The 23,810-nt window shown below is 36.8% G+C and overlaps 1 protein-coding gene and 1 long non-coding RNA gene across 2 annotated transcripts in view; both read left to right on the forward strand.

The window, feature by feature from the left end:
* The first annotated feature begins 963 nt into the window (after positions 1 to 963).
* Positions 964 to 23,810, forward strand: part of LOC134650388 (zinc finger protein 239-like) — a 44,155-nt gene continuing 21,308 nt past the window's right edge. Inside the window, exon 1 of the mRNA XM_063505343.1 lies at positions 964 to 1,881. Coding sequence (XP_063361413.1) covers positions 1,776 to 1,881 — 106 coding nt within the window. The 5' untranslated portion in view covers positions 964 to 1,775. The remainder of the gene's footprint in view (positions 1,882 to 23,810) is intronic.
* Positions 18,948 to 21,795, forward strand: LOC134649992 (uncharacterized). Its single transcript, XR_010097016.1, has 3 exons — positions 18,948 to 19,018; positions 20,263 to 20,438; positions 21,446 to 21,795. It is a non-coding gene; the product is annotated as an uncharacterized LOC134649992 (long non-coding RNA).

Consider the following 23,810-nt stretch of genomic DNA (forward strand, 5'->3'; position numbering starts at 1 on the left):
GGGTTTTTCTTCCGCATACAGGCACAATAGACGTTCAAAGAAAGGAAATATTAAAGTTGAATGAAAACCTAAGATTAACTACCTTATTTTGACAGATTTATACGATGCGCTAAATCCTGAATTTTACATAAATTGGTATTTCAAAACTTTTCGAAAGAAACTGAAAGTGTGTGATGAAAAAAACCAAGACAGGTAAAGAACAAGTAAGATACCTACCGCTAGGTGTAATTCTTTGGCTCGCTAGTGAAAAGGGGTAAAAACCGGCCAAGTGCGAGTCGGACTCGCGCACGGAGGGTTCCGCACCATCAACAAAAAATAGAGTAAAACAAGTAAAAAACAAGCAAAAAAACGGTCACCCATCCAAGTACTGACCCCGCCCGACATTGCTTAACTTCGGTCAAAAATCACGTTTGTTGTATGGGAGCGCCACTTAAATCTTTATTTTATTCTGTTTTTAGTATTTGTTGTTATAGCGGCAACAGAAATACATCATCTGTGAAAATTTCAACTGTCTAGCTATTACGGTTCGTGAGATACAGCCTGGTGACAGACGGACGGACGGACGGACGGACGGACGGACGGACGGACGGACGGACAGCGGAGTCTTAGTAATAGGGTCCCGTTTTTACCCTTTCGGTACGGAACCCTAAAAAGGAGTACTAGTAATCTATGGAACTTATTTAATATACCCTCTTTGTTTGCGCTTCGCGAAACTTGTACTTTTTTCAGTAGAGCCACGGAATTAAGATACTACAATGGGAACATCTCGTCCTATACACACCTACTCGTTTTCATTATCTTGACTAAGTAAGTACATATATTTGTCACCCGCTTAGCATATTCTCTGAATATGAACTTAAACACATTCAACTTTATACCTTTCTTGCTTGCAATAAAGTACACATTCGCTAGTTTCCAAATGCTCTCATAGTGAAACGCTTCGCGCGAATTTAAAGCGCAAAGTAGAAAAATAAGAAAATGCTTGTGTGGTCGTTGAAGGAAACTGCAGTGGAACAAAGACCAGTCTCATTCAGCGGGATGCCCGCGTCTGATCATCGATTTCTCTGGATTAGATACGTAATGCCGCGTAACGGTGTCTTCGACCACCGGCCGCTGCCCATTACTGCCCGCCATGAAATATTTATGACGACTCCATAATAACGCGGGCGACGATATCATTATACTTTGTGATGGGGGAGACAGGCGGGGCGGAATTTCTGAACGCTCCTTACCATTGCAAAGTCGCAATCGTTCGCTTTATGATACAGGTAAATAGTTTAAGTTTCAAACTGACCGATCAGCTGCAGTCAGATGGTTTGAAGATTCGAACGCTCTGCGCAGCCGCGCCGCCCATCCATATTAACTTGTTAATTAGATCCATAATACGACTTGCAGATGAGCTAGAGTGAAGTTGAATACATAAAAAGGGCTTTTTCAGCGATCGCATGCATTGTGGAGTCGGAGGCTGCCCGGTGGACTGGCACCAGAACTTTGCGTGTTCATAAATAAACGCGAACGGTATTCAACAGCCCTTGGTGCTGTATGCATAACGAATTTGAAGGAGGCAAACTTGGAGGCTCTGGTGGCTCGGATGGAGTATAAAATTCCGTAACAACATGGTGGAGGATTTCATTCGCCGCTCTGCTGTCGTTGAAGACATAGCTCCGTCAATTAGTTTTAACTAATTATCGCGCGTGAAACAGTGAAGTGTGCCCGTTTTAAAAACTAAAGTGTTAAGTGTTTATGAATGTAAATGAGTGCGGGTTTAGTGGGAGATGCGGGCAGAATGCAGTTGTAGCGCGATGGCGCTGCGGACGTCAGTTGCTAGTTGGTTCCATCTGCGTCCGCCAGACGGCGTGCGTGTCTCCGAACATGGCCGACGTACTGTCTACTTTGAATATTTTTGCATGGAATCTGCATTACGTTTTAATCCATTAGATTATTGCTTATTTGGAGATGTTTGGGAGTCGTAAACAATATGATACATGTAATATCTAAATGGATTTGGACGCTTTTAGTTACTAGCGCGTCCTACGCACGCGTCAGGAAGGGTTATAGAGGTACGATATATCGCGAAGTGCGAACTAAACAAGTGAGAATCTTAAAAAATAATTTTCCCCATAATGTTAAAAGCTTAATATAACTTAAACCTTGTTTAGACAGTTCATTCAGAGGTTGCATGTGATATCTGTTTCATTGCGGTGTTTGGTCGATCGATTGAAATCATTGTGTTCTATAGTTAGCAATGTAAATATTCTAACTGGGGCTATTTTAAATAGGTACCTCGTCATGTAAATACTGCAACTAGTCGGCACACCTCCATCCATTTACGCCCATACAAATCACTTGTCACCTGAAGCATATGTCACAACCTTACTCCACTATAACTTTGCATCTACCAAACAAATTACACTAGCAAAATTTACCTTACCACTTCGAAATACGATTGCGTGTTTTATTGTGGCAAGCATGTTTAACTTTGTCATATGCAACCCTGTACTGTGCCCCAAAACTGAAAGGGCTTAAGTGTGTAACGTTTGTATGGAACATAGGTCGTTTTGCTTGCTTGTGTTGGAGTGATGTGCTCGGTTAAGGGCGCCAGCGTGGAAAATCAGGTGTCAACGGATTCTGATGTCGAGGGCATTCGATGCATGCGGAAAATGCGTGAATTTCCATTTAAATTCGGAATTCGAGATGGAAATGTTTTAAGTAAAACTATTTTGACGTGCACGTGCATGTTGGCGCCAGTCAACGAAGTTGCTGGAGATTTTGACGACATTGTACGCAGGTTTTGTCAAATATGTGAAGGTATTATAGGTATTTTTGTATTTTACTGACGAATAGGACCTAATTGCGTACATTTCTAGATACTGTCAATTAGTTCTGTGAGCTGTAGAACTCGCTAGAGCCATTTCAGGTTATTAAAACATTTTAAAGTTAAATGACTATAAAAATATACCTACATAAAAATTGATCTTGAAGCTGAAGACAGTGTGTGTATGTGTATGATGTAAATGCTGGGAAACTGGTTTGTTTGTTTGATACCTACTTCTTCGAAAACTTCATGTAAAAATTAGACAATAAATCGGATTTCCGACCAAGCTAGATTCTTATAAATATCTAAAGGAATGAGTCTAAATTGAATTTTTATATTATAATTAAGTTAATACTAATACAGTAAAACCCATCCCACTTAATAATATTCTGAAGGAACCACGTAAAAAATACATCTTAAGCGTAAAAAATATATGAAAACAATTTGGGCCAGCGTGGAATAAGGTACCTCCATCGCCATGTGAGAAATTATATTAAGCGTTGTAGTTCTAGTTATTTTTTTTTATCACTGGCCTATAAATCCTGGTCTTTTGATAGGCTTGCGTGGGGATATAGATCCAACAAGTTATTATTATTATACATATTAACCACTCGACGTTGTTAGGGCTAGTTCAATCAAACTAACTAGCCTCAACAATGAAGCTAACATTTCTCCATATAAATAAAAACAACAAACTCATAAAGAAACTCCGAATGTGAAAAGTCTTGATGTTTTCTTGTGATATGTGGCCTAATTCCGTGCTACAAAGAAGGCTCGTTAGGGTAGGTGGTAAAACATTGGTCATTAATTAGCTCCACTATTTATTTATGTCGTTTGTAGAACGTACACGTTAATATTTTGTACGTTGTTGTGGCAATTAATTAACGACCACGATTTATGCTGTTATAGGTTTGCGTGGTTATTTTCTAATATATAGAAGGTAAATGATTTTTGATACTAGCAGCCGTTTCTTCAAACAAAAACGTCACTTTTGACACTTGTTTGACACTGACATATCCGATGCATAATATATCGTTTCATTATCTAATATTTGACGTATCTTATTGTTCGAATACGGCTGTAAAACTAGTTTATATATAAAATCTTATGCAGTCAAGCCTTCAGTCAGTCCGTAGTTGATCATCATAACTTCTTACCGACCACATCAGTTAGGACCACAGAACAAGTAGAATGGCGATGCGAGCAGGGTACGTGTCGCCGCCGGTTATGAGCAAACGCTCGCATGCTAGTACTCGCCCGCGCTGACCGAAAAACGTAAACATGCCTTTTGCGCCACAATAACGTTCAGATTAAGAAGCCAGACATCAAATCTGTCTAAAGGAGGCGTATCCATTTCATCAGGCACACAAGTTTTTACTACCGTTGCGCGAGAAATGTGGAAATGTGGAGAGGAACGAGCGGCGACACCGGTTCCGATACTAACTGCGCGCGATAGCCGTTCTAACCTCTTTAATATGTTCTGTGGTTAGGACCTATTTAGTATTTAAACTTTGATGAGTGTTTAGTTCGAGTTCATACATTTGCTACTTGCGTTTAGTAACTTAATCAATGTAAATGGACCTATAGTAAGAAAATATATCTACCTTCTACAATTGTACATATCTACCTTAAACACCTGTCGTTCATTGACAAATTTGTCCACCTGATAGATCCTGATAGAATATTCCTACCTTTCCGCAACTATCCGTGTTACGAGACAAGCACTAAGAAATTCTATAACCCTACGATTTAATCCATTACTTACTTCATTTACTTAAAGGGTAACGAGGTGTACTGTTACATTCATTGATGCTGTCTACAATCAAGTTAGAAAAATTGAAAATAAATCTACGCAGGTTTTATGTAAACTAGTAACATTAAATAACATGGCTTGAAATCTTAAATAAATCATAGTCGCTTATACAAATGTTAGCGCATTGCAGACCATTCATAAAGAAGTACATTAGTATAATTTTGCTCGTAATATTTCTTCAGGATCGTTTCGTTGACTTAAACCAGTTTAACACGAACAAAACTAATCAACGGTTCGTAATGAACTTTTACGTATAATTACTAGAAAATATTGTGTTTTTTGTGCCATGTTATACGTACCTATTACGTATAACATGGCGTAAAAAAAAACAACGGGTTGCACTCCGGGAGTGCCGACAGAAGTGAAAACTCAATGACTAATCAAAAATGTCTGCAGCACTATGTATAATTGACCCATCCTCCTTTCTATTGAAAAACTTTAGTTCCAAAATTGCACGTAGCGTGATTTTATTAGAAAATAATTAAAACATATACCTACGTATAATCTACGGTAGCCTATTTTCCGAATTCCATTACTTTTAGCATGTTGCGTTTTATTCAAATTATGTTTCACTGTCGGATCTTAATGATGTTTATCTATACTTGAAGGATGTTTATACTGAAGCAAGTTGAATTTGAAAGTTATATTTTTGTCGATATTTCTAATTTGGTGTTTGAGGTCAAATGATCCGTTTTCGTAGGCGTAAAATGATCCCTGGAATCATTCTACCCCCTAAGTAATTTACTATGAGCATTTCCTGTACAGGCCACAAAGCCACTTACTTCCGAAAAAATGACCTTAGGAAGAAATGCTAAGGGCTCTTAATGCGATTAAATTATGGATTGCCTTTTAAAATAGCAAGCAAAATCTGTGCCCCTGACGGCGTTGAAATAAGGCCAAAATAGAAAAAAATAAATAGCACTCATCTTCTGAAAATAAAGAAACGCTGGAATCGACTGACTTAAATGATTAAAACGAAGAAATCTTGATATTACAAAGGAATCATCTGTGATTATTTTAACTCTACCCTAGGGATCGTTTTATACATACCTATGTATAAAATGATCCTTTACTAAACCTTTAGAAAACATAACATAATTATTTAAATATATAAAAAAAACACGAGAAATAAGTATGCAGTTACTTAGTTAAGTAAATGGACTATTCATAAAGACCTAAATCTTGTGTTTTGGTCTCCAAATGTGAACACAGTAAAGTTTCTCCCTTAAGGGGATCATTATACCCACATCTCCCCTAACTGTGAGATCCTCGTATTTCAGCCCGTACAAGATTAGAACATTGAATTTTATTGCTTAATATAAAAGTCCAGTTTTAAATAATTGACCTGATTGTGATACGTTATGACTAAAGTTCTTTGGTGAATAAACAGGGCTGCCAGATCGTAGAATTGGCTACGAATTTCGTATAATCGAATTTTTTTCGTATCCATTACGTATAGTTGGTCAATCGGTATAATTGGATACGAAAAAAAACACCGATGTCAAACTACTGACATGCTGTAAAACAGTGTGCCAATACTGTTTATACGATTTAATGGAACGGCAACTACTAAAATACACGTCAACGTGAGCTAGAACCGCGAATTTTTATCGCATCGTTCTCTGTCACTCTTATTACGCCTTCATTGGAGTAAAAGAGAAAGATCCCCGCAATTTGGGCTTTCGTTTTTTTTTAATTTTGTACTCGTATAATGCAATCGAATTTCGTATAATTGCGGGCACTGGATCGTATAATCAAGATTTATGTACTGGCAGCCCTGTGAATAAAAACGAAACAGCAGGCTCAGGCATAGATTTTCGCCGCGCGGTAGAAAGAGAGGGTTACGTTTTACGTCTTACGCCCTCGCGAGTTTAACATTTTTCCCCATCACAAAAAGTGCACAGCGCCGCTAAAGAAGTTTTCACTTCAAAAATACAAAATTTTCTGATAAATAAGTTTTTTTCCATAATTTAATTTTTGATACCAACTATTATCGCTGACTATACTTTTCTTTCAACAGGCAACTTAATAATCATCGAGACAATTCTAACAAACACAATTAGGTTGTGTTGTTATATCATGTGGATCTTGCATTGTCACTCAACTTCCTCTTACATAGGTACCTACGAGTACCTATGCAGGTATGTGAAGTTGCAGCTCAAGCCTCAAAAGAAAGTGGGTCTAATTCAGCTTGCAAGATTTGACCTAACCAACCAAAGAAATAGAAGCTTGTAAAAATCAATTACCTATACAGCGCAAGCGCGTCGCAAGAAAAGTCAGTTATCTCTAAAAATGGACTGATTGTATTTACTCAGAAGTCTCCATAAGACTAAAAGGGAATAAAATTATGTCTTCATTCCCTTGGATATGTTCCACATCGCAACAATGTCAAGCTGCCCTGAAGCCGATTCCGATTTGAACAATTATATTAAAGATTCAATTTTGTTTGTGTTTATTTCATAAAGCAATAACAAGTAATATAAACTACAACTAACTACAACAACTAAAATAAAAAATAAAAAACTGGCTCCAGATCAGTGCTTTGGGGCAGGATGCATTTTGTTTTAATACAATTTTGACGATCGCTCATGCTGATTGGTGAGCGCAAAATGCAAACACAATTCTGTTATCAGGCATCCATAACAAATTTTTAAGTTTCTTTTTTAAGATTTAATTTTTTTTTATAAGAAATTCTCAATATGATCGCCAAATACTAAAAATTGTATAAACAATACTCTAGAAAGCATGTTATCGAAATGTTTTAGCGTGTGATGATCTCTTTGTGAAATTTTACATCATTAAGTTTGACTTCTTTATTACTTAATTCAATATTTTTTTAATAATTGCATCAATAAATTGCTCTGGTAATTAGATTAAGTTGACATTTGTACCCAAACACTATTTAAAAGTGCTTGTTGCTAGGTCTAGGCACTTGAGCAAAGAACATTTTGACTTTATCAGAATCAGCCCCTAGTTAATTGTACAAATAAGGATGTGTCCGTTAAGTTTAATTAGTAATTATGCGAGTATTTGTAATTGATTCCACGATCGCGGTTCCCATGGCTGGATTCCCGGTAGGTACTGGGTTATGTTAAAGCGGTGTTAAGGCGATTAGTTTTGTGGAATACATATTTGTTTTCGAAGCGTTTTTACATTGTCTGATCCGATATTGGAGGTCGGATATGACTACAAAGAAGGAAAAAAGAAAAAAGTGCTTTTTTATTTTTTTATACATTTTGTATTGGTTTTTTTAAAGCAGTAATGCAAAAATAAAAGGACTTGATGGCATTGCGCCATATCGGATGTCGGATCGGACATTGTGGAAACGCTCTAAGGCTTTTGAATTACTAAGTAGCGAACTAAAAATCATGACATTAATAAATGTTTATATTACGAGCGAGAGGCACGAGTTTGATTAAATAAAAATGGCGTAAATTTGTAAGTTCCAATCGTGGTATTTGTCTAAAACTGTGCCTATTTGTTTTTGAAGTGAAAACTTCTTTAGCGGCGCTGGGCACTTTTTGAGGTGGGGAAAAAATGATAAACTCGGGACAGCGTAAGGCGATCACGTGACCGTAAGATTTAAATAGCCACTCATTTAGATGGCATTTAAATCAATAAAGAAAAACTCAATGACATTACATGAAAAAGGTTCAAATCTTGTACGGGCTGAAATACGAGGATCTCACAGTTACATTCTAACTTTATATCACTCAAATATAATTCAATAAAGCTACATCTTGATGAAATCGCTAATAAAAGTGAACTCTAGTGCTGGTGAATAAAACTCAAAATATCATGACTAAATATTTAGATGCGAGGTCTGCAAGGTAACTTTACAATTTCTATTCGAATTTTAAACAATTAACGCTACAAATTTGAATGTCGAATTTTAAACAAGCTCACTGACCAGCAATTTCGGAACTAAAGTTTTTCAATAGAAAGGAGGATGGGTCAATTATACATAGTGATGCAGACATTTTGGACTGGCCATTGAGTTTTCACTTCTGTCGGCACTCCCGGAGTGCAACCCGTTATTTTTTTTTTGTAAATCTTTGATGACTAGCTACGAGAGCCTATGTCAAAAATATATCTAAGCGAGATTGTTTAAAACATTGAAATCTCCAAAGTTCCTAAATTACAAATAATATTCTCATTGCTCCTATAAAACAATATACTTAGTTAAATAAAATTCTCCTCGTTTAAAATTTGAAATATACCTAAGTAATGTGTGAATGGAAAGTGTTTTATATTCGGTTTCGCATGCGGGTGATGTATTCAATCGATGGAGGACGTTGAGATACTCAGTCGCCTTAAGGAATGCGTGCAAGTTCTACGCAATAAATGTATTACCCGACGCGTCGAATCTGACGAGGTTTTTGCGCAAATTCGATAATGTACTAGGTAGTATGGGTCAATCAGCTTTTTTGAGTCGCTATAACTGATGTAAGTTTGAAGTAGACAGGTTTTCATAAGCATACCTAATTACAAGTTCCCTTCAACATAAAAAAAACAGTCGGTAAATACGTAGTAATGATTCGATTATTGGGAGAGTGGTGATGAGAGATAGTAGGTAATGCCCGGATGAGATTACCAAGGCTCGGAAAAACGCCCGTCATTTTGAAAACATTACCCTGTTCCGTACAACACAGACTTCTTTATACCAATGTCAACGATTAAATATGCCCCAATGACACCCGTAGACCGTAAACGAACATTTTCAAATCGTATATAAATGGATGGGGAATACCGATTTCCTATAAAGTTTGAAGGTTACCTACCTATAACTTACTATTTACGAGGTATTACTAAAGATTTAACAATCTTGCCAGTTAGCGCGGCGGTATTGTCTGCTGTGCTCAATATAGAACTTAGCAAGTACTAGCCAATGACCTGTACACGTCAGGCGGTAGTCAGATACGTAATAATTTGATTATCGATGGTGAGAGTTAGGCGTAATGCGCGGGTGCCCGAGGCGTCGGATGCTCGCGCACGCCGCTCTCACGGTCATTAACCTACAGGCTGATTTAAGAGTTAGGAGGATCCAAAAACATATTCGCAACATGTTTCTAACTCTTATAATAATCACACCACAAAATGTCAAACGAAGGGGCTTGGCTATTGGAAAAATAAATCAAAATATTCATTCCATAATATACCTATCATTCATCAAGAAAAGGAAGTACTTCCTTCATATAGTGAAGCGGTCGTTTACTTTCCTCATAAGGTCATAGATCAGTGGTTCCTAATCTGGGGGTAATTACTCCCGTGGGGGTAAAACTGCTATTTTACGAGGGTAATAACGTAATAAGCTAACCTAATATAACAATATTAACAAACGTACACATTTTATTTTTTATTACCATTGGGAGGAGGGGTAAAATCAGGTTCCCTAGTTAGTCATAGGGGTGAGCGGACTGAAAAGGTTAGGAACCACTGTCATAGATACAGTCAGCAGCAGAAGTTGCTAAGCCGGCGAGGTGTTCAAAATGATCTTGACGCGAGTTTACTGTTAAGAGAATAGGAGCCTGTCAAGGTAATTTTGAACACCTCGCCCGCTTAGCAACTTCTGATGCTGATTGTACAACAAGACAGATAGTTTTGATAGATTATACCAGGTTCTTTTTAATAAGGCAGAAGTTTACTATATACTTTAGAGGCATTATTTGTTAGCTCAATCACAGTATAATAAAGAGTACTAGCGTACAGTATGGACACTCCCTGCCTCCCGTTGAAAGTGCCGCCCACCCGCTCTCGGTTACCTCACAGTTACCCTACAATGCCTTATCTCACTCACACAAGCATGGTACGCGTTCACCTACACGAGCTTAGGCTGTGTGCGTAGGAACGCGTTTGTTTCATACATTTGATCGCCAGTGTCCGAGGTGTGGCTCAATTGAATATTTAAATACATATTTCAAAACATGCAAATATTTAAAAATCGCAACATCCTGTACATTCAAACCAGTGAACAAACAATCGTGCGCATGCCAGTACTGTTTGCACAGCGATTACCAAGATCACGACCTTATCAGGTCACTCGCCTGACCCTTAGCACCTTGACATAAGACCTGTTTCCCTTCGACCCAGGGCAAGAATCTTATAGGCCAATTCGAGCTTTAAGGTGCACCCACATTGGTGTTATTAAAGCACTTACCAGTTAAGAGCCAACAGGAGCTAAGATTTAAATATTTTAGGTAAATATACCCGTCTCGCTAACGGAAGCGGCTCCTAAAACTAGTGCGATAAGGACAAGGCGAAAAATCCTGCGTAAAAATATCAAAAATCGAGGTTTCGTACTCGACTGTTTCCTCCTCCAAAACTTAACCAATCGTAACCAAATTTGGAAATCTAAATGATTATGACATTATCTGTGTCGGACCGTTTTCCTTTTTTGACTAATTGATGTCAGTTTTGAATAGCACGCCTCTCATTGCGGCATAGTCAATTAGGCCATTTTGGCCATTTTTGAAGGGCTCTAGCGCCTTAAAAAACAAAAATATCAAAAAAAGCAAAACGGTCCGACACAGATATTGACAATATTAATCTGTGTTGAAAAAATCATTGCTCTAGCTTCAAAACCCACGGCGAAAACAGTCGAGTACGTTTGTATGGAGAACCCTATAATTTGTATTGCGAAATTATAAACTTATTATAATTCCTATGCTGTTATTGACTTAATATAGTAATAATAAATAAATAAATTTAACTCGCACTGTTATGGTACGGGATACATGCGCAATATACCTAAAATAAAATAAGTTAAGTTAATGTACATATATGTTTTTAGTTTAAGGATAATCATATTGTGTGCCCTTACAGGGTGTCATGTACCTACCGCTTTATACTTGTAACACCTTACTGAATTATGAACATGGCTACAATGAAATAAAGAATAAAGAATAAAGAATAAAGAAATGACCACTCCTGTTGGCTCTTAAGGCCCCGTAGATTCGTGTTCTTCTCTTACTCTTACTGAGCTTAAGTGTGAGCGAGATGGATACAATGCAGAGCATGTTTGGGATCGCGGATATCAATTTTTTTTATTGTTAAAAAATTTAGTGAGTTGTAGACTTATGCTCTTGATTTTTTTCTATTGAGCGGAAGTCAAAAAATCATTATTCGAATTTATAATGTCTCTAGAGGAAATCGTCATGATTGCTAATTAAGTTTTTGGCAACCGTATTGTGATCTTAAAAAACGGCACGTACCTATTTTAAAGAACTCCGTTCTCTGAACCTAAGGCACCGTAAAAATGACTGTGCTGAAACGGTACGTAAATTAGGTTTCAACGAACGGGGGACAATAAAAGATAGTCTAACCTCCGGAGAAACAACTAGCACAAAGGGAACTTAACTCGAGACCGTATCGCCATAAATCTCACCCTGTATGTACCCACTTTTGTACTTTTTAAACCGCATTTTTATTCAAATACCCACTTAGTAAATAAAATATGGGTGGAACAAAAACAGGAGCTGGGTGGAGATTGTCCTCTTCCGTTCTACTTCCTTTTTTTAAGTGAATTTATTTGCTACAAATAGGGACATGATAAAGAACAAAGACGATAAAAACTACATCCTAACATATTTAATGTTTTTTTTTGTTAGTTTTTACATTTAACATAGTTTTTTAAATTAGAATAAAAAGAAAACGCGCAGATCATTAGGTGCCTACTTTAATCTATTAATTAAATGCATTTAAATGGTGAACTACCACAAAGTCTACAACTTAAAACATAAACATTTATTTGTAATTCAAGCACAACACAATGTGCAATTTACTGTCTCCTCCATATATTGTTTACGTCGAAATTGTGTATATAATTATGAAAAAATAAATAAAAGAACAACACAATAATTCCAACACGATCTAAAAAAAGTTATATAATTATAACGGGGTATTTTTCTTTAGGTAGTTTAGGTTGCGTTCTGTGGGTTGCCTAGAAACTTTCCTTAAATAAACTTTCGCGTCTTTCATAGATATTTTTCCAGTAATAAAAATAACCTAACGCTTTTCCTAAAACAACAATAACACAGTTTGATGTCGCATGTGCCGGGCTAAAAATACAGTAAAAACAGTGACCGGCGATCGTCAAAATGGCGGTATTTTTCTATGCGGTCATGAATTACGCATGCCGCTGTTATATCGGGTCACAATTGTTCAATCGAAAACCTGTGGAATCTTTAGATCAAATATTGGGAATAGATATTTTTTCTGGGTATTCGAATATCGCAGCTTTAAAATTTTGTTTTATATTTTAGTGCAAACAGTAACACACTCTTAACTGTCCATTGGTGGACCTTATGCCTTTTGTAATAAGGTTTACGAACTGTTACTTAATAGTGTGGGCGATGGTGCGCAATTCGTATACTACAATCATTAGAATCTACCTTAACAATCTCACATGTAGGCAGCTAAGTATGATTTGTTCTTAAAGGGGCCCACTGATTACCAGTCCGCCGGACGGTATCGGCCTGTCAGTTGTTCGGAACTGTCAACTTTTTGTTCTAACTGACAGGCCGATATCGTCCGGCGGACTTGTAATCAGTGGGCCCCTTATAACAGTTACAGGTTGGTATAAGTTTGTTTTTTATTTTATTTTAAGGTACCGCAACCAACCACAATCAATAACTTTTTGCCACAACTAAAGTTTAATGGTGGTAATATAAAATTTGATACAGTTCGCAGCAGAAGTTGCTAAGCGGGTCAGGTGTTCAAAATGATCTTGACGCGACTTTATTGTTAAGAGAATAAGAGCGTGTCAAAATATCTGAACACGCCTCTATTGTCAAGGCATTAGAGTGCGTGTTCAGATATTTATGAGCACCTCGGCAGATCCGATATATCTGATGGCGACTATACCTACGGGTAGACCTATAACAGTCTTTTAAAGGGAAGCAATAAAAAAATAAAACAACTCAAACATACGACTTTTTCTTTCATCTAAAGTGTACCCTACTTTGTTAGAAATTGTACCGAAAAAATGTTTAGATGTTGGCAAATTAGCATTTGGACCCACGGAGGGGTCCGGGTTTTGTTTTACTTTTAAACCGCTCTTAGTTTAAAAACTTCTGGGGATTATTTAATTTTGTTACTCGCTTTTTTTCGCAAATTCAGGATTGCATCACAATTTAAGATTATACATTTAATTAGTACCTATCTCCCTGTTTTGTTTCGTTTTCGCGGTCCTAAACTATTAATATCTAACTTAAAATGAAAATTAAATGCACAATAATTAGATAATTAAGTACTTAATTTTCCTATCATTAATTCCACAGGTTATATTATTGATTTTTGTTGTAGTTTAATAACAATAAACAAACATCTTCGTGAAAAACAGTTCATCAATAACTCCGAGCGATTCGAAGCCAGATTGGATGTAGGTAGGTACTACTCGTAAAGGCGAATTTTTAGTAGGTGTATAGTTTTGTTAACCCTTATTTTCAACATTATTGTTATGTTGTGGAAACCCCATTTTGCCCAAATAAGAGTAGGTAAATATTCTAATACTAAATCATGACTATGCAAGTATGCACCTTTGGTCCTGCAGGCTACCGCGAAAACCGAAATCCGCAAATTGCGGGATCTTTCTCTTTTACTCTCATTACGACGTAATTAGAGTGACAGAGAAAAATGCCCGCAATTGACGATTTTGGATTTTCGCGGTTATAGCCCTGTTGTCACTTCTAGAATTCGTCTAACCTAACTTAGCAGTACCATGAACGGGATAAAGTGAGGCAGTGTCATTATAAACGTCATATTTTCACAGAAATTTGTTATTCATGTTGATATTGTAACACTTTATCATTGCAAATGCTATGCAGCAGAGTTAGTTTGGTCTGACTTATGAGTTAGTTTTTTTAGGTACTTATAAGTTTTAGTTTTGTAGGTAGTTTCATTTTAGGTTACTTTTTATTATAAGTTTGGTATTAACTATGTTTATGGTTTTAAATAAAATATTATTGGTTAGTTACTAGGGGCTTGCCCTTTCTGAAAAGATTGGGCACCTTTTCCTATAAGTAGGTATTAAAGAAAACTAAGCCTGATCAGGTTTGGCCAATGGGTAGGTATATTATGTTTGACGCGCCACCACCTAAAAATAATCTCGTAAAAGAATCTCGTAGCACACTAAAGTGGACATTATACCTTATATGTAGGTACCTTGCCTTGAGAAAAACAACATACAAGTTTTACGGAAAACAATATCCACTTGGCGCCAACTCCTATCTCAAACATAAATATAACCCAATTTAATTGTGACCAACATCTAACCAATTACTTTATCCACATATCTATAAACAAAAGACGGTTTTCAAACGCCCCGCCCACCCAGCAGGGCGTGGTGTATCCCCGCCCAGTGACACTCCCCCCTTAAGATTACCAGGTTTTATTTTCCAGTGGGTGGTGGGGGGAAAGATGGCTACTATTTATGCGGGGGTCTATTTGAGAGAAATGGGCTTTGGTAACAAAAGGTAGAAATATGCTGGTATATCTAAGTACCTATAGGTATTGTGCTTTCCTTTGTGTTAGGTAACTAGCTTCGTTTACTAGCAGACAAAGAGACTTGTACCTATATGTATATGTAAGTGCAAATATTATGTTTTCCAAAAATACCTTTAAAAACCAGGAAATTAGAAGGAGACGTGCCGCCCGAAACTTGCGACGGAAGAAATGACCATCGCCCGGGTTTTTACCTTTTAAATTAATGTGAAAATATATAGGTAGATACTTCTTTTTCAAATTTTGCTCGTCTGATCCCCAAAGAGTAGTATAATATATAGGAAGATCCTCTGCTATATCACTATTTTATACAGACTATGGTCAAGCAAGGTAACGATATATTGAAAATAATGAAACGATTAGGTAATTTTCGTTTAAGTAAATAACAATTTACAGTGTATAAAACTAAAAATCTTGAAAGACCAAATCAATGTTTATAAAATTAGCATGTTTACAACACTCAATTTACGTTACTAGTAATGAGGGTAGACAAGTAATTGTAAACTGATTGTAAAATACCTATGCTTGCCATTAGGCATTTATACTAAAGGTATTTATAACATAGTATTATTTCTTCTTTTATATTTCTGATACAAGTGGAATATCGACATATAATTTGAGTAGAAATACAAGGAAAACTGAAATTAAACATACAGTTAGCTATGCACAGTGAAAATGTCCACTAGAAAACTATTTAGGTACCTAGGTAGGTAAGAACATGTGTAGTATGCACACAAATTGTAATATTTTCTCCTAATCACCTATAGTTCGTTTTTTTAGCATTAGAAATAAGGTAAACAATCTTGATGTGTCTTTTATTTGAAAAACACATTTTAAAAATAAATTACGGCAAATATGTAACAATTATTAATTTAATACGATCATTTATATTCGGCTGCTTTGATAAGTAATAGTTACTGATTTTTAAAAAGCGTTTTTCAATTATTAAAAGACATGTCAAGATCGCTTACCTTCTTTCAAGTTCTTTCTAATGCTAAAAAAACGAACTATAGAATCAACAACAAACACAGAACAAGTGTGTAGACTATGAAGTAATATAAAAAAACCTACAGGCCAAAAAACAGAACGCGATTCAAGAATAGAATAAATGTTTTCAAATGGTACTACCATTTTGAGGAGTTACGCAATTTTGTACACAATTAAAAATAAAAACAAAACAAATTCAATATTTATGTAAGAAGTTTGCTTGCAAGTGTGCTTTTAACTTTTTTCCCAAGAACGTTCCACAAAAAGATGGAATCTCACGATGCGCCTGTCGTTTTTGCGTGTTGATTTATTGCGTGAATGCCATTGACATGTTGATGCATGGCAGCCGAAATATTCACACAATGTTTTAGATAAAAAGTATCTGTTAAAGTGTGAGTTTGACGCAGTGTAGGACCAATGATGTGCTGACGGAAAATTTCGAAAATTGCGAAATTTCCACATAGGCAACTTCATTTATTTTTGTACAGGGGTCGATTTTTACCGGTACCTAGTTGCCAAATGAAAGTTTTCTTTGTTTCCTGTGAAATTTTCCAAAAACTTCCGAAGTTTTTTCCTACTTTTTGGAAGTAGGTAGGTAAAATTTATAGTGTGTGGTAAACAATCATAATAAGAGGTCTTTCGATTCCGACTGTTGGTGAGTTGTTAACGTTGTTATCAACATGTTGACAACGATTCATATGGAGAACGTCGTCGATAAAAGAAATGTTTTTGTAACTTAAAAGTATTTAAAGATTAACTAACGCACGCATTTATAGACGCGTTTCAAATATAATATTGAAAACGCGAAAGTTTTAAATATTATATTTAAAGATTTTTAAAATATAATACTGTAGGAAGATAGGGTTATGATTTTAGCAGCCCCGTTTTAATTATGATGTTTGTGGCCGCCGCTGTGTCAAATTCTTTAGTAAAATGAGTGAAGGAATGAACGTCATAATTGCAGCAGTAATGCGGCGGCGAATGTCACTCATTTTATTCGCAACAGTAATGCAACTGCAGTTGACATCCGAACGTCACCTTGAGCAAACAAAGAGGCACCATACCATTATTTTCTAGAAGCCATTCAGGCTATTTTCAAACTCCTGTACCTAATTTTGTTCTGGCCATTGGGTTCTACCCTAAATTTTCAGTGATGTATTTCCACGGCTACTAAGTAATCGTGCCTAGTTCAGTTCATTTATTTTATTAAACATAGGTACATAGTTTGAGTTGTTATCACCTCATATAAAAACAACGGGTTGCACTCAGGGAGTGCCGGCAGAAGTGAAAACTCAATGACTAGTGCAAAATGCACTATGTATAATTGAGGTTAACGCCATCTAGCTTAGCGTTAATTACTTGAAACCCCTAAGCAGATCACTGTTAGTACCCGAGTTATATTAATACCAGTTAGAGCTAAACTCACTAGATGGCATTTAAAGCAATAAAACACCTCAAATCGTAACACCTAATGTAACATGAACATGACTGCAATATAATAAAGAATAAAGAACAACTCAATGACATTACATGTAACAGTTTTTCATGTAATGTCATTGAGTTTTTCTTTATTGATTTAAATGCCATCTAAATGAGTGGCCATCTAAATCTTACGGTCACGTGATCGTCTTACGCTGTCTCGAGTTTAACATTTTTTCCCCACCTCAAAAAGTGGACAGCGCCGGTAAAGAAGTTTTCACTTCAATAATTAAGCACACTACTGATATATGTATACTGACCTAGTTCTTTAAAAAATACTTAATCCAATATATATTTTTGTGAATACTTTGGTAATTTTATACTTACTTTGTGAATCAAACCGATGTTTATTACTTAGTGGTCATGTAACGGGAATGTGTGACATTTATATGCGGTGCTAATTGCCAACAACTATCAAGGCTAATGTAAACATATATTAGACTACATTATTTTAATCTACTTAAGTATTTATTTCTTAGCTACAACCCTATGCGCCGGAGGCCCCGCGACCGCGTCTATAAAAGGCAGCCTGCCCACGCGCACGGCGCACTCGGGATCGGAGCGGGACGTAAGTATTCACTTCCTGTACTTTAGCGGCCATTTTGTGATGCCACCATTTTGTTTGACACTTTATGAAATTATTTGGTTATTTTTCAATTTTAAACGCTATTTAACTGAGTAAATAATGGATATTTATATTATTTATCAATCGTAAGTTGGATATCTGCGATTTCGGTAATCTGCCATGTTGTACACGTTTTGAAATTGTGTACTGTGTAGGTACCTACTTAGTTCTTTTTCAATTTTGAACGTTAGTTAAGTGAGCTATAAATAGAATACCTATTTATTTGTAGGAAAGTTATTAATCTTGTTTTAGAACAATGGAAGTCCGTCAACTCCCATTTTGGGAATCCGCCATCTTGTTTTTACCACGTGTTCTTAAATATATTCTTTCTCGTTTTGGTTTTTGACTTTCAAATTACCTCAATAGTAGGCTAGGAAGATTAGGGACATTATTTTTGAACAGTTTACGTGACATGATATCGTCTCAAAATAACATTGTGATAATCTGTCATCTTAGTTCAAAACCACGTGTTCGTGTTCTTTGCGTCGTTCTTTTAGTTTTTGTTCATATTTCACGTTATTTTAAATCAATTAAGTGTTAAACTGTAAGATTTTATTTACAACTTAAAGATATAAGTACATAGCCGTTTCGAAACTTATGTCAAGAAACCAACTGTATTTATTCACTGTTATTTTTGAAAGAAATAAAAATTTATAACTAGTACCTAGTGTACCTACACCTATATACCTAATCGTTCTCTGAAAGTATATAGGTAATTATTTCTGCATTTTATCGTTTACTATGTCCTTTTATTACAGTGAGCCAGGGTACCCGCTAATACTGGGCTTGCGGCAGAATGGTAAGTCTATTTTATTTAGTCACTATCTAGTCATATCATTTTAAATTATAAAATAATCATATACTTATGTACTACTAGACGTATCCTTCACGTGAAGAAGAGAAAAAGTCATCTGAATAAAAGCTGCTAAATATTTAGCTGTCTCTAGATCTGTTGTGAACGTCCCTCTTTTACCTATATTTTTTATAGATAATTTCATTAAAAATAAAATTTAATAGTTTATATTTTAAATTATATTCAATGATTCAGCCTACTTAAATTGTCACGGCCGTATTCGAACAATGTTTTTTGAAGTCACAGCGGTACGATACCGATCTGTCAGTGTCAAAAGTGGCATTTCTTCAACCAAAAAACTTATTTACCTATGCGTTCCTCTTATATCAATGCTTAGCTGGACTGGAAAAAATTACAGTAGGTAAGTATACATATTGACTCTACTCCCATCATTCACAAAAACAAATTTTCATTACAAAGACATTCTATATAAAATAGTTATTTACGATACAAGTGCGGAAAAGAGGAAATTCGAAACGAGTGGCGATAAATTAAAACACGACCGAAGGGAGTGTTTTAAATCGACACGAGTTGCGAATTACCTATTCGCACATGTATCGAACAACGTTTTACAGTACATATGGCACTTTAAAGTTTCGACATACGCACGAAAAGTGCCATTTTACGCACTAGTGCGGAAAAGTAACCCCATGTGTACTGTAAATTGTATTTACAGTACATATGGTGCTACTTTCCCGCACTAGTTCGTAAATAAGCACTTTTCGTTGCTATGTCAAATATTTAAACGGGCATATGTACTGTAAAACGTTGTACGATACGCGTGCTAAATGACTGCGAATAGGTAATTCGCAACTCGTGTCGATTTAAAACACTCCCTTCGGTCGTGTTTTAATTTATCGCCACTCGTTTCGAATTTCCTCTTTTCCGCACTTGTATCGTAATAGTTATTTTCGATACAAGTGCGAAAAAGAGGAAATTCGAAACGAGTGGCGATAAATTAAAACACGACCGAAGGGAGTGTTTTAAATCGACACGAGTTGCGAATTACCTATTCGCACGTGTATCGAACAACGTTTTACAGTACATATGGCACTTTAAAGTTTCGACATACGCACGAAAAGTGCTATTTTACGCACTAGTGCGGAAAAGTAGCCCCATATGTACTGTAAATATCTATTTTAGTTCATTGTACCTAAAGGATGTTGCTGCATGAAACTTTGTGTTTCCAGGCAGGTAGCAGACGCACCTGGCTCCGGCAGCAAGCTCGGCCGCCCGGTGCCGTTCCGTCGACGACGTCGATCGACGTCGAGCGTGACGTCGGGTGACGTCGGGCGGAGCGCTGGCCGCGCGGCTGCCCCGCTCAGCGAGCGGCTAGCAGTGGACGCGCTGAGAGAGACCTGCGTTGGTGAGTGTTGAAACAGTAAACGTCGATCGACGTCATGTGACGTCGAGCGTCTGGCAGTGCGGCTGTGCTCAACGAGCGACTAGCAGTGGACGCGCTGAGAGACCTGCGTTGGTGAGTGTTGTACGTCGATCGACGTCGATCGACGTCGAGCGACGTCATGTGACGTTAAGCGTCTGGCAGTGCGGCTGTGCTCAGCGAGCGACTAGCAGTGGACGCGCTGAGAGAGACCTGCGTTGGTGAGTGTTGTAATAATACGTCGAGCGACGTCGGGTCGACGTCGGGCGTCTGGCAGCGCGGCTGCACACAGCGAGCGGCTAGCAGTGGACGCGCTGAGAGACCTGCGTTGGTGAGTGTTGTAATAGTAGATGTCGAGCGATGTCGTGTGACGTCTAGCGCCTGTCATTCGCTCAGCGAGCAGCTAGCACTGGACGCGCTGAAAGAGACCTGAGTTAGTAAGTGTTGGACGTTAGTTTACAGTGTGGTACACGAGGACTAGATATTGAGCCGCTACGTGCGGTGTCAACAAAAGACATTTACGGTCAAGGAATTAAATTTCAGTACCATGTCGTACATGGTCACAGTGGCAATAGTGTGAGGTCCCTAGCGGCTATCATATTGATTGTCACTGTGACAAGGTACGAAATGATACTAGAATAAAAAAAATCACTGAGCCATATTTTTTGTAATAATAAACATCGTAATGTAAATTATTCTTTTTAGGGTTCCGTACCCAAAGAGTAAAAACGGGACCCTATTACTAAGACTCCTACTGTCCGTCTATCCGTCTGTCTCATGAACCGCGATAAACAGCAGTCTAGACAGTTGAAATTTTCACAGATGATGTATTTCTGTAGCCGCTATAACAACAAATGCTAAAAACAGAAGGCTCCCATACAACGAACGTGATTTTTTTGCCGTTTTTGCGTAATGACACGGAACCCTTCGTGCGCGAGTCCGACTCGCACTTGGTGGTTTTTTTAATCATGTTTTTCCTCTCCTTGTTCCAGATCGCGGTCTCGTAGCGAAGTCACAGATTGTAGTTTAAATAAACATTAACATTAACATGCTGCGATCAGAAAATCAAACCTTTTAACATTAAGTCTTTAGTAATATAATATGTGTAATTCGTTCACCAGTCTTTCACGATTGCATTATCAAATAGGGATTCACCGCTATACTTTTCCGTTACTGATACAAGCAGGAACATATATTCTTGCATAGTATAATGCACAATTTTAGAGATAAGTTTTTTGTTAAGTAATCCATTTTACATCTCAGTCGGCGCTAGTTAAGTTTCTTTTTTGACCCTTAGTTATAGTTTTTTTTCTATTAAACTTGTGTTTTTTCTTACTTTAAATGTGGTACTTTTATTTTACACCTTGTTTTTCCCTATAGATTGTTTAATCCTAGTAATGCAGCTGCAGTTGACATCCGAATGTCACCTTACCTAACCTGCGTGCCAGTGTCTAACTCTTGTTAAGGCTACTAGTATCTTAGGTACTTAATTTAATGATTTTTAGTTCATTGCTGGCTACGTAGGAGCGACGAATTCAATAGACCAATCAAATCGCTTGCTCGGTGACATCTGGAGAGACCATTAGGGCTATTATGGCCGGCTCTTTATCATTTGTCACCATGGCTGTCACGTTCTAACAAATAAGTAAGTGCGAAAGTGACGCATAGCATGACAAGTGATAAAAATGCGACCATGATACGCCGCCATAAGTGGGTTTCGTTTGAAAGGACTGACGTTTTGAGTTCTTTTTAGTGTAATAAAGGTGCGATGAATTTATTCGTCAGTTATGAAGCGATACAGTTGACTGGCTCTACGCTACGGGCTGCTAATGCCCGACCCCGCTTTGATCCCCAGATATTGCTGGACCCGCATCTCATTTTCAAAAACACATTAGGCTATTTTTCATACGGAGATTTATTGCAAATAAGTAATAAAAAGCCACTTTCATAATAATTTTATAGAATTACAGCAACTTAAATTGAATCTATTCGATTGACGATATTTATATGTAGGTATGTATACTGTGTAGGTATTTAGTTGGCATCGTGGTACCAAAAACATCCTAATATTTAGAATAGAATAGAATAGAATAGAATAGAATAGAATAGAATAGAATAGAATAGAATATAATTTATTCGTAAGCACAGACAATACATAATATGAAAGAAAACACAAAATAAGATTAAAGTGCCACGAAATGGCCTCATCTCAGCATGTTGCTGGTGGCTTCCAGCGCTGGTCTTGACACATTGACTCATCTAATAAAGTCTTGGTTGTTGGTCTTGGTTATTTGACACAATGTAATAAAGAAAATGTCATCAAAGGTTTTAGTTTTGTTGTTTTGGAAATAATTACAAAGGCATCGTTATTTTCCACCTTTCAAATGAACGCCCCTATAATATGTTTTGTTTACGATTACATCTAAATGTGTCGTTAAGTAGATAGGTTTCATTGTAAGATTGGAATTACTAGGTTCATTTAAGTTTACCTACCTACAACAAAACATTTATTTTTGTAATTTTAACTTTGCACAGATAAAAAAAGAAAAAAAAAACTTTAAAAAAATCCCCTAGTGTGCCCGTCTCCGCAATATTCAAATGAGGATCATCTGCTACTTGGTCGCCATCTTGCGCTAATATTGTTTCACAAAATAAAGCTTTACGCTCATTTTCTGGAGACAGTTTTTACAATGTGTTTTTAAGGGATCGACATTAAAATTTAATTTTGGAAGAATTTGGGGATAATGTGTCAATCAAATAAATTTCATGTGTATTTAAATGGCGGCTGCAAATGTAGAGGTATTTTTTTATTCATTACTCCCCGAGCTATGTCAATGACCTTGGTTGTCTCGCGTATTTTTTTTATAAACAAAGAAAACACCGATCATCAAACCGTCAAGAAAAGATCGTACTCCCGTCTTAAATTCCGGCAACGCACTTGCAACCCCTTGTAATTGCTTACAATCAGGCGATTCCTCTACTCGTTTGTCTCCTATTTATATCATACAGAAAAGCGTACTTACCTACTTTGCTATATAATGTTATTCATATAGGGAATAAAAATTATACGTTTAAACATAAATATCTCGTAATTTTTCATGAAATTCTTAGCAACACAAACTGAAAGATTGATTGATTAAGATAAAAAACGATCAGTACCCTCAAAGCAAATCAAAACTTCAGAAAGTCCATAATACATGAGTGTAATCCCATCAAAGGAACTCGATTAGTAAACATTAGTAGCGCAAATGCCGACGCGGCAATAAATTGAAATAAGAGAATTAAGAAATAAATCAAAAGAGGATTTTCCCGACACGTCGTCGTCGCGAAATTGGAAAAATACAACGCGACACGGTG

This window comes from Cydia amplana, chromosome 8 (assembly GCF_948474715.1).
Source record: "Cydia amplana chromosome 8, ilCydAmpl1.1, whole genome shotgun sequence".
NCBI classification, from domain to species: Eukaryota; Metazoa; Arthropoda; class Insecta; order Lepidoptera; family Tortricidae; genus Cydia; species Cydia amplana.